General features: G+C 38.0%; 1 protein-coding gene across 1 annotated transcript in view; it reads right to left on the bottom strand.

Annotated features, from left to right (window-relative positions):
* Positions 1-12,053, bottom strand: part of mybpc3 (myosin binding protein C3) — a 43,903-nt gene that overhangs the window by 22,207 nt on the left and 9,643 nt on the right. Inside the window, exons 3-15 of the mRNA XM_057344827.1 lie at positions 11,103-11,234; positions 10,835-10,921; positions 10,595-10,743; positions 10,403-10,520; positions 9,953-10,001; positions 6,132-6,191; positions 5,845-5,847; positions 5,324-5,347; positions 5,004-5,167; positions 4,519-4,651; positions 4,343-4,345; positions 3,760-3,884; positions 3,545-3,650 (exon numbers count right to left, since the gene is read on the bottom strand). Coding sequence (XP_057200810.1) covers positions 3,545-3,650; positions 3,760-3,884; positions 4,343-4,345; positions 4,519-4,651; positions 5,004-5,167; positions 5,324-5,347; positions 5,845-5,847; positions 6,132-6,191; positions 9,953-10,001; positions 10,403-10,520; positions 10,595-10,743; positions 10,835-10,921; positions 11,103-11,234 — 1,153 coding nt within the window. The remainder of the gene's footprint in view (positions 1-3,544; positions 3,651-3,759; positions 3,885-4,342; positions 4,346-4,518; positions 4,652-5,003; positions 5,168-5,323; positions 5,348-5,844; positions 5,848-6,131; positions 6,192-9,952; positions 10,002-10,402; positions 10,521-10,594; positions 10,744-10,834; positions 10,922-11,102; positions 11,235-12,053) is intronic.

The raw sequence follows: 12,053 nt of genomic DNA, 5'->3' as shown, positions 1-12,053 counted from the left end.
CAACTTTAAGAAAACTAAATTAGAGGTATTTCGTACAGCATGGAAGGATAGTATTCGAAAATACAGGAAAGCCCTAAAAACTTCTAGATCCGCCTACTTTTCATCACTAATAGAAGAAAACCAGCACAACCCTAGGTTTTTATTTAACACGGTGGCTAAATTAACAAAAAATAAATCGTCAGTGACTTCTGATCCTGTATATCAGCATAGCAGTGATGAATTTATGAACTACTTCACATATAAAATCCAAGATATTAGAGAAAAAATTATAACAATGCAATCAGAAGTGAAACCCGCTGAACAAACTAACTACAGCGCCCTTAAGGAGAAAATGCAATTATTTTATACCGTAGATCAAGATGAGCTGTCTAAAATTATTAGATCATCTAAATCAACAACATGCATACTAGACCCTATACCTACAAATCTACTGAAAGAGATGCTCCCAGAAATTATAGATCCTCTTCTTGGTATTATTAACTCATCTCTGACATTAGGACATGTGCCTAAAGCATATAAGGTGGCTGTTATAAGGCCCCTTGTCAAAAAACCCCAACTCGACCCTAGAGAACTAAGGAACTACAGGCCTATATCGAATCTACCTTTCATATCTAAAGTTCTGGAAAAAGTAGTTTCAACTCAATTATGCTCCTTCCTCCAAAGGAATGACATCAATGAAGAATTCCAGTCTGGATTTAGAGCATGTCACAGTACAGAGACTGCTTTGATCAGAGTTACAAATGATCTGCTATTGGCGTCTGACCGAGGTTGTATCTCGTTATTGGTGCTGCTAGACCTTAGTGCTGCATTCGATACCATTGACCACAGCACACTCCTACATAGACTCGAAAATTATGTCGGCATTAAGGGAATAGCTTTGAAATGGTTTAAATCTTATTTATCCGACCGTTTTCAATTTGTAGCAATAAACAATGAGGTGTCACGCAAATCGCAAGTCCAGTACGGTGTACCACAGGGCTCAGTCTTAGGGCCTCTGCTCTTCGCATTATACATGCTACCTCTAGGAGATATAATAAAGCGACACGGAGTTAGCTTTCACTGTTATGCTGATGATACTCAACTTTATATTTCCTCGAAGCCTCATGAAACACAGCAGTTCCATCGAATAATGGAATGCATAGTCGATATAAAAAACTGGATGAGTAACAACTTTTTATTACTGAACTCGGACAAAACGGAAGTGTTACTTATTGGACCGAAAACTGCTATAAGTAACAACCAAGAATACTGTTTAACTATTGACGGATGTTCCATAAAACCCTCGTCGTCAGCAAAGAATCTTGGCGTTCTATTCGATAGTAATCTGTCATTTGAGAGCCACGTCGCCAACACCTGTAAAATTGCGTTTTTCCATTTTAAGAATATATCTAAACTACGTCATATGCTGTCAATCTCAGATGCAGAGAAGTTAATTCATGCATTCATGACATCAAGACTAGATTACTGTAATGCACTGTTAGGTGGTTGCCCTGCAGGCTTATTACAAAAACTCCAATTGGTCCAAAACGCGGCAGCTCGAGTTCTTACACGTACAAAAAAGTATGAACATATTAGCCCGGTTCTGTCAACCTTGCACTGGTTACCTATAAAGCATCGCGTTAACTTTAAAATCTTGCTTATTACCTATAAAGCCTTACATGGTTTAGCTCCTCAGTACTTGAATGAACTCCTTTTGTATTACAGTCCTTCACGTGCATTACGCTCTCAGGCGTCCTGTCAGTTGGTAATACCTAGAATTTCAAAATCAAGTGCAGGTGGTAGATCCTTTTCCTATCTAGCGCCTAAACTTTGGAATAGTCTTCCCTGCACTGTCCGGGAGGCAGACACACTCTGTCAGTTTAAATCTAGACTAAAGACGCATCTTTTTAATCTTGCATACACTACTCTTCCATAATATAAATCTTCAGAGGGTTTAGGCTGCATTAGTTAGATCAACCGGAACCAAAAACACAACTGATGTACTTGTTGCATCAAAGAGTACAGAACAGTACTCTACTCTCAGCCAGTCTTGTCTCATTGTTCCAAGGTTACCACAGCGAGCAGGATGCAGTTCATGGCCTGACCTGATGGTAGAGTGGAGAATGGGAAGTGGGGACCTGACAAGAGCTGAGATGATAGAGCTGGATAAAGAAGGACGCGGTCTCTTGACATGTCTTCACCACAAAACTTCAAATGCTATTAGATTATTAATGATAATCTTAAACTACAATTTATTTTATTATTAAGTTTATTTATTTTATTTAGCCTTGTTGTGCAAGTTCTCTGGAGCTTGTGCAGAGGCAGCAGCTTTTGCCAGAGGGGAACTGGAATCCCCTGGTTGGGCCTGGGTTCTCCTGAGGTTTTTTTTCTCGATTAGAGTTTTGGGTTCCTCGCCACCGTTTGCATACTGTTTTTGCACTATCTGCCTGACCGGGGGGGCTGCTTTAGAATCTTAAAGTTTTACTTAATTAATATTGCATATAGGAATTTATTATCTGTTATATTTGACCTGTGCTTCTCTCTCCTTTATCCTAAATGTGTGCTCTCACTGAGCGTGTGTGTGTGTGCGTACTTGTCTGTGTACGTACGTGTGTGTGTGTGTGTGTGTGTGTGTGTGTGTGTGTGTGTGTGTGTTGTGTGTGTGTGCGTGCGCATCCGTGTGTGTGTGTGTGTCTCTATGTCTATGTGTGTTAGTACGTGTGCATATTGTGTGTGTGGAGTGTTTTGTGTGTGGGTATGTCTGTCTTCTGTGTTTTCAACCTTTTCTTGTTTTTGCAGGTACAACTTTAATTATTTTGCTTATAGTCAATATGTCTCATGTACAGCTGCTTTGTAACAATGAAAATTGTAAAAGCGCTATATAAATAAAGTTGAGTTGAGTAAATACTAAAGTATACTACAGTATTTGCTACAATTTATCCAGTTACTACAGTTAATAAAACAAAATATTCTAGTGCAAAGTATAATACAGTTTACTGTAGTAAATACAAAATGTTTCATCTAAATCTGTGTTTTTGTATAGATTTGAATTATGAACATGGCACAGCATCGTGATACTACTTTGGTATCGAAATACTTCAGCTGGTATAGTATCGTAAGACATGTTTATTGTACCGTGACAACCCTACTACCACATGCACATCGGGTGAAAATAATTAGCCTAATCAATCATTAGGAACAGGCCTATCTACTTCTACCTTCACTAATCGTGCTGTTTCCAGAAACTCTCTATTCAAGAAGTACTGCTCATGACTTTCTCATTCCATTCTAGGACACGTCTGATGTGCTAAAAGGCCGCTATGACTTTTTTCCAGGCACTGATCTTTTACAGCCCTGTGTGATGTATCTATGGCACAACCGGTAGGAACAGTCAGTCAATGCGACTCGCTCAACCAAACTCTTAAAAGCGACACATATGCCATCTACTGGACACCGGAGGAATGTCAGGACCCTGACGCATGGGGACAGCTTGTTAAGTTACATTTTGTAAACTCTTCCTTGGTTTGGAATATTGTGCAGTTGTGCACTGTGTTGGCCGGCTTACCATTTTACCTGTGCCCCTTCTTCAGACACCTCACACTCAAATTCCACTCTCTCGCCTTTCATTACCATCTGATCTTCTAGGTTCCGCAAGATCAGGATAGGAGGCTCTGAAAGGCAGAGAGAAACAGGAAAGAATATGATTATACACTATAGATTTTAAAGATGCACTTTGGTAATTCATAAAGATGGTGAAGTCCATCTTAGTAAGTTAGTTACCTTTAACAAAGAGCTCAGTGACACTTTTTTCATCTCCTATCACACAGGTGTAGGCAGCATCATCGGCTAGAGTGCAGTTGTTGATGGTTAGGAAGCGTTTGTTTCCCACACTCTCAAAAATGTACCTGAGGGAAAAATGATGTGACTGTTTAGTGGCATTTCCAGCTTCGACCTCTAGATGGGGACAAAGAATCACTGTCGGAGAGGCGCGTATACACTCTACTTTCAGCCTAATAGAAATTAAATTTTAATCCTGTGGTTTTTTTAATCATGTAAAAAGCCAGTTGCTTGAATTTGGCTATTATCAGCAAAACTACCTAGTCTATTCAGAACATATTAGAGTAAAAGAGTTTGTAGACATCTGAGATTTTTTTTCTATTGTCATTTCAGCTGTGCTTGAACATCTATGTCTGCCTCCATGTGTAGGCACATCTGTCATCCAAGCGTTGCTATGTATTCTTGGAACTCTGTTCCTGCATATTCATAGAGTCGACAAGTCATGAGACATCTAGTCCCGCCGGCAAACCCAGAGGCTGCTTATCGTGTGCAGGCCACATATTTCAGACTGATGAGTGCCACTCACTTGCTAGAGTTGATAGTGGAGAGCAGGAAGTGGAGTCCATCCGTCCACAAGCACACAGTGTCATCAAGAGCCAAAGAAATAGACGGTTAATTGTAGAAAAAAATCCCTACCATGCAAGTAACTGAAGAAACTGTATATTAAACATTTGTTTAGTGCTGAAGGACTTAAGTAGGTACCTTCCAGTTGGATGTATCTCTTGTCCATTTTTTAGCCATTTAACTTCTACGTCTGCATTGGCCACCTCGACTTGCAGTTTGATCTTGTGTCCTTTTTCAACTTGGTATGCTGGGTCCAGCTTCTTGAGAAATGCTGTGGTTAGTACCAAGAAATAGGATGGTAATATGGTTACTAGAAATATTTACTATAAATATTATATATATATATATAATAGTTTACTAGAAAATAAATCAGATTTCTACATTGTTTTATTTAGCCCAAATTTAGCAGCACTATTTACAGTATGATATCTAGTATATTTATTGAAAGTATCATTTATTTGCCATTTCGGGATGGAAAAAATGCTGCCCATGCTGTGTGCAAAGTTGTTGAATGACATCACACTCCAATTTTTCATATTCACATTGCACAGTAAAAACTAACAGTCAAAAAGGTTTGTATAGTGTCAATCGATTGTGCGATCTGCACGAAACGACTACCAAACCTGCACTCTTCTTTTCTTCTTTTTTCATTTTTTTAAGTCTCTTAAGCATCCCACGCAGGTCTGTGATTCCATACTGGAAGGCAATCTTTTCATACGCAGAGGATGGAGCTTTCTGCAGGATTTCCCACACATCTACCTCAGGCTCGGTGCTCACGTGAACAGCTCTTCCATAGCAAAACACAAGATAAATCAAGACAGGTAATTCAAATCTAAACTTATAATAGGCATTATTGTTAGAAGATCCATTATTAGTATTACAATAATGTTCACAAAAGGAGAAATGCTATTCATTAAAGCATTATGTTAATGCATTTTCTTACCGTAGACCAGTTTTTAAGAAACTGCTGTAGAACCCGCAAGCGTCACGCATGGTAAGACAAACCACAGCTCTTAGTTGTATATACAAGCACTTAAACAACAAAGTCATTACATTTAAAAGTATGGTCTGTATGTGCATTGTGTGAGTTTTACACTGAACTATTTACATGAATGTAGAGTGTTTACTGAGAAAACAAATTTAGTATGGTTTGGATTGGATTGGATTGGATTGAGTAAGTCAACGTGGGATGAATGTGGTGGGTTGTAAATTGACGTACTGTAGGTGTATTTATGTGATTAATTCATGGTATGAGTAATGATCAAGAAGTTTGCTAAAAATAATTCAAAAGTGATCACGTCTATCTAGAAGTGGGTGTGCAGAAGGACTAAAGTTGGCTTTCAGTAACTGATTGGGTAGGAGAATAATCAAGGCAAACCTGTCAGGCACACACAGTTGTCAATGCAACACTCTCTCAACATTCTTTCATGCATAAGCAAGTCAAAGTTCAGCATGCTCACTTACTCTCTGTATATGGCAGTGGACATGAACAGTGAAAAAAACACAAGAAAACAGTTATACACAGATAAGACTCAAACCTTTGAGCATGTGAAATAGAGCAATAATTAAATCAATTATTATTAATAATAAATTTTATCTGACTAATTAAATCCTTAAACAACATGTAAACATTTTATTTAGCGCTATTAAATTGACATTTATTGCATAAGGCAGTTTTGAGGAGTAGAAATTGTGGACATTGGATGTATTTGATGTATTTACTGCATTATTCAAGAAGCTCAAACACTCACCTCTTTTTCAATAAGCCACTAAAGTCCAGTTCTCCTGAGTCGTCACCTGCATCAGTGCTACTGTAGAAGTAAAATGAAAAGCCAAACAATGTCAGCATCATCAACATATTCATACACTCTAAAAAAATGCTGGGTTATATTTAATTGTTCATAAATATGAGCAATGTTATACTCTTTATACATAAAACTGTAAACTAAACCATAAAAATAATCCCAAACTGAAATATTTCGAAATATACACTGTAAAACTTTGCTGTAATTTCGCAGCAGGTTTGCCAGTAACTTACTGTAGAGTTAATGTACAATTTTGTTTTAAGCATAAACTTACTTAGTTTATATATTTTTCTTTCATAAAACAAGACTAAATATCTTGGGTCACTTTTCTTGTTATGTAAATGTATCGTAATGTAAGAAGTTTTAAATATTTTTACAGAAAACAAGAGAATAATGCTCAGGAAGAATGTCATTTATTGAAGTGTTGCTGTGCTAATGCCAGTCTATTCTTGCTCATTTTGAATCTCAAAAGTCAAAGTGTTTTAATTTTGATTAAAGTAATTGAAAACAGTACTAATTGGAAAGTATATTAAGTAGTAATTAAAGCTACAGTAAGTTACTGGCAAACCTGCTGCAAAAACTACAGCAAAGTTTTACAGTGTACATATATTTTTTCATGTTTTCTGTAATCTACAGTCTTCGTTTTTACATTCTTTTAAGGAAAACTGATCAAAAATATTGATGATTCATCTTGACATGTCATGACCCACACGGCCCAAATGCTCTCTAGAATAAGAATGTTCCTCAGTGAAGACCTTCTGCCACTTAGCAAGGAGGTTCATTTCTGTGATGTAACTAAAAAACTTTTTAAGGGAAAATCCACGTTGATGTATCCCTCCCACTTTTGGTTTTAACAGAAAATTTGTTAATGCCTAAAAAACATCTGTGCTTGTCAAGCAATGCATGTGGTCCCTAATAAATTGTAATGTAAAAATATCACAAAGGTATTGTATCTTGACCCAAATGGCACATGTTCAGGATGTATATGTAAGGGCTAATGTACAGGCAGCCGGCTGTTATCGTAGAAATTAGCCCCGACAGTGTGATCAGGACCCGACGCAAAGTGGAGGGTCTTGTATCACACTGAAGGGGCTTATTTCGCGATAACAGCCGGCTGCTTGTACATTGTCCTGCTTATTACACGGTTACTTGCCACAAGGAAAAAAACTGGACATTAAATGTGAATTTGAAGTATTTTATTAGCTAACTTTTACCGAATGCAGACCTTCCGCGAGGAAAAGCTGTTTACTTTCAGTTTTAAGGTAACTATGTTCAAATGTCACGAACATTCAATTTGGTTTAATCATTTGTAAATATAGTGGCATGTATGTTATTAAAAGACATATTTATATTTAATTTGTCAAAAAAAAACCTGTCAAAATGATTTGTTGCGTCCGGGTTACCGTGTATTAGTTTGAGCGGTTGTTATCTGGGAATAACAAACCTTGGAATGTCGAATGTTTCATTCTGGCCAATCAGAATCAAGTATTCCAACGAGCCGTGTAATAAATATGCATAACACATAATTACAAGGAATTAATGTATATTGGCATATGTGACACATATGTACTGTATATAAGTATAGCACGCGTGTATTCAGGAATATATAGAAAAGTTGTATACAGACATATATGGAAAGGCGTATACAAGCAAATATAAGAACTGTAAATGAGACAACTGCATACACAGGCATAAATGGAACAGGTGTATACAGGCATATATGAAACAGAGGCACAAAGAAGTATGCTAACATCCCTACACGTACATCGCTAACTTTAATGGAGTCTACGACACTACAAAGTGTTCTAAAAAGCACATTTTGATGGAGGACAGAGATTAAATAACACTATTGAGCGGAAATGTTGAAGTAGAGCACAATCTATAAAAGGCCTTCTCAATGATCAAACGCCACTGTGCACAACAAAGGCCCAGGTGACTGGCTTGATAAGATGATAATGCAACAAGTGTTGATCTCAAACTAAGGATATAAAAGATATATGCATGAGCATGATGAAATGACCCTAGTGGACTGAACAGTCCTTCTTCTGAAATGCACACGGTACCAAATTATCTTATGGTTTTATCACACTAGCACATCATCATTGCATGAAGAGACACGGCACTCAAAGTTTGCACAGCTGGTTCCAATGTTTTTGACAGGTATCGGCTGATTGAGAAGTTAAGATGTCAAGGCTAATTTTGGTTATTTCGTTAAGACTACTAGATGAAACGTGTTACTGTAGCTCAGCTGGTCGAGCATGCTGCTGACATCAGGTTGTGATTTTGATTTCCATGCAACACATGTATAACCAATTGCACTGTAAGTCACGTTTAATAAAAGCGTCTTCCAAATGCATTCAAATGAAAGCATATTATAAATGAATCAGGTTCTGATTAAATTGGTGGCAAGCATGTTGTGTCCGGGTATACCGAATGTAGAATAATAATAGTAACCCTAGTAATCTGCTTACTCTTAATCAGTGCCTGCACTTGAAAAGATCAGTGGACAGGGAAATAATATTCACTTTAATGACTATTGCATCTGAAACATCAGTAATGAGTGTTGGGAAATTACCCTTCTCACAAAAACAAGGGGTGAGAAGAAACAGAACGGAAATGAGAGTCAGAATTAGAGCTTGCAGAGATCCTTGGAGAGTGAGTCATAAAGCACTGGCGGTGACTATCAACTCTCCTTAGCTGTTGGCACACAAATGGAAGTTCTTTCTGTCCTTTTCAATTGGTTTCCTTTGTCCTATAACTGACAGAGAGACATAAAGGCCCAATCCCAATTCTACCCCTTACCCCTACACTTTCCCCTACCCCTCCGTTTGGCGCGTTCACGTGAAGGGGTAGTGGTGTCTCAATTCTCTTTTGGTTGGAGGGCTATAGGGGTAAGGGGAAGGGCCAGATAGCCCTTCAAACGAAGATTTTTCGGGACCTCACTTCAAACGAAGGGCTAAGAGAAATTTCCAACATGGCCGCTCACTCGAGCAAGCAGACCCATAAATGTAAGTAATTTTTGCCATTAATAAGGATTTTTATGACAATTTTTCCTTTTATGTATGTTACATTCAATCTTGTGTTAGTATTTACGGTGATGTTCTTTTAACGTTTGCAAAAAAATCGCTAAAGTTTGCTAGCGGACAGCACTGATTGCACGATACTAGAAAATATATTTTTATGTCATATACCCGGTGCATCGGCACATGTCCTCTGACGTGACGAGCTAGCAACGACGTATATGATGACGTATAACAGTGTAGTAGTGGTGTCCCATTTCTTAGCGGAAAATTTGTAGCCCTTCCCCTTGCCACTTTGTTTCAAGAGGCAAGGGGAAGGGGCGAGGGGTAGGCGAAGGGGTAGAAAATAGAATTGGGATTGGGCCAAAGTGTCTGGATGCACTCGTTTTGATGAGAAATCAGATGGGTTTGGTTGAGTAAAGACAGTGACCGTGTGAATAGATCACCAGATGTTGCAGCAAACCCCTATAGCTACCTGCCATGTTCTCCCATCTTCTTCTTACCACCCACACCGGTGCTCCTGGGTAATCAGCAGGTTATTGGGTTATTGCATTTTTATTACAATTAATACACCTCATCAAACCCCTACACATGGTTAATTTAGTATCAAACCCCGACACATACAGTATAAACAAATGTACATCAATATGCACTACAGTATGTTGCTGTGACCAACATAGTAATCCTAATTCACAGGGTTTCCTTCCTATACTTGATGAAAATCCATACATTAAGAAAAATACTCACGTGCGTCTAAATGCACTGCGGATGTCGAAGCCTTCTGTTACACGAGCCTCTGAAGTAGACAGAACAATGACAAAAGCAGTTAGAAAACAACTTAGCACAATTATAATTTCTATTGACAGAAATGCAATATAATATAAATAACTATGTGTTCAGAGGTGTATAAAGACCTTACATAATAAAGCATTATGTTTTAATTACCTTAGAATAAGCCATTTCTATCTACCCCGGGTCCCCCTTACATGGAATTCACCATGTTGTTTCTACAGTAGCCCCTAAACGCACAAACTGCTCTACAGCGCACATTTTGTAATTACGTTATCTCCTTCGGCAAAGAAGCAAAAACGCATATTTTTTTCAGCATATTGACAATTCTGTCTTATCAAGCATATTTTAAGTATATTTCTTCTGACTGTTGTGTATGGCCTAATACTAGGGGACATGTGGACTTACCATGTACTATTAAGTCAAAATTACAGCTGTCGAACTTGTCTCTAGATGACACCTCACAGCGATATGCTCCAGCATAGTTTGCTTTAGCTGCGATGATATGCATCTCGAATGTGTACACCTGAAAAGAATTGAATTGAATGAAATTTAGGAAATACACTGCATTAGTATACTTGTGTTTAGAACATGTCAGACCTTAATGTTGCGGTCATAGTGTTCCTTCAGCTGCAGGTGCTTCCCTGACTTGCTCACCAGATCCATCCACTTCCCTTTGAACCATTTCACTGTGGGCTTCTTCAGGAGAGATGCTCCACAAACCTTTGCCACGAAAGTAATATTCTCACCTGCATGAGAAGAAAATGTTGTAAAAACATTCTTAAAACCGACATTAAACTCATTACCAATTTCCTATAGCGTAGAAATGCAGTTACTCACCTACAGTGACCTCCCCACTCTGAGGCTTTTCTGTGAAGAGACCCGTGAGGTCCTGTCTGGTGTCCGGTTGGTTACTTTCAGGCAGAGCTGGAAGAACATACAGAAAAATATTAATAAATAACATAATTTCTGTAAAGAATGTTGATCCTTAGGTTTCCCTAGGAGTCATTTATCAATATAGAAGTGATATGCTATGTTAAAGTGTGTGTTGCTGCTATGCTAAAGTGATGTAAAAGTGTGTGTTTTATACAATGACCATCATGTGCACCATCAGCTGCCCCATCTGATGCATGTCTACTGGTGTCTGGTGCTGAGCTTTCAGTAGATGCTGGTGAAGCCTCTTTAGGTTCATTGGCCTTAGCATCCACAGCTGCAGGCTCTGGGGCCACAGCTTCCTTGACTGCAAGGGAGTAAAATTATATAATCATTACAATGCCATTCTCTGGACTCAGATGACCACTTGGCATAATCCCCCATCTGGGTACACATTTAAATTTGACAATAGATACTGTACATGTACATCGTGTGGCCGGCAGTCGTCCGTGAGGGGCTGCCGGCCTGTTTTAATGCTGTTTATTGTTTATTTATTTTTGATTAAATATGTTTAAATGTTCGCCGGTTCCCGCCTCCTTCCTTCCCTTCTATTGAACTGTATTATGAAGGGTTAAAGGGTTCTCACTGGACTTAATGGAAATTGTAAACATAGACACCCCAAATCTTTACTACCATTACATTTATACTATTACTAGCCATTATTTGTTTACTTCATACAAAAGTGTATAGCTCAAAGATGCTGATTGACTTCATGGCATAGAATTTTAAACAAAAATCAGGCTGTCAACAGCATTTCATTGCACGCTGAGTTTAATTTCCTGGGACCTTTTCATCTTTTGATATTGATCTCCAGAATTTGAATGGCTCACAAATTAGGACCGAGTGTTTCTTTCATCATCCACTGCTGCTAGATGAATAGCTCTTATTACCAGTCTTGGGTCATTCTACAGAATTGGTGCAAAATCAGAGTTGGAAACATCTTGAAAAAAAAAATTCCAAGAATTTTTTATGTATGTAAATTGTATGATATCAAAGGTACACATTTATAGTAATTGTGCAGTTAATTTTCATATTGTAATTTCAGAAAATTCTTCCTCTCCCCAAATTTTCTCACTACAAACATAATATATAATTTAATAAGGATTTTATTTACATGTTAAGATTG

Source organism: Triplophysa rosa, linkage group LG1, assembly GCF_024868665.1.
Source record: "Triplophysa rosa linkage group LG1, Trosa_1v2, whole genome shotgun sequence".
Classification (NCBI taxonomy): Eukaryota; Metazoa; Chordata; class Actinopteri; order Cypriniformes; family Nemacheilidae; genus Triplophysa; species Triplophysa rosa.
Note: the sequence above shows the minus strand (reverse complement) of the source record. Positions and strands in the feature narration are given on the sequence as shown.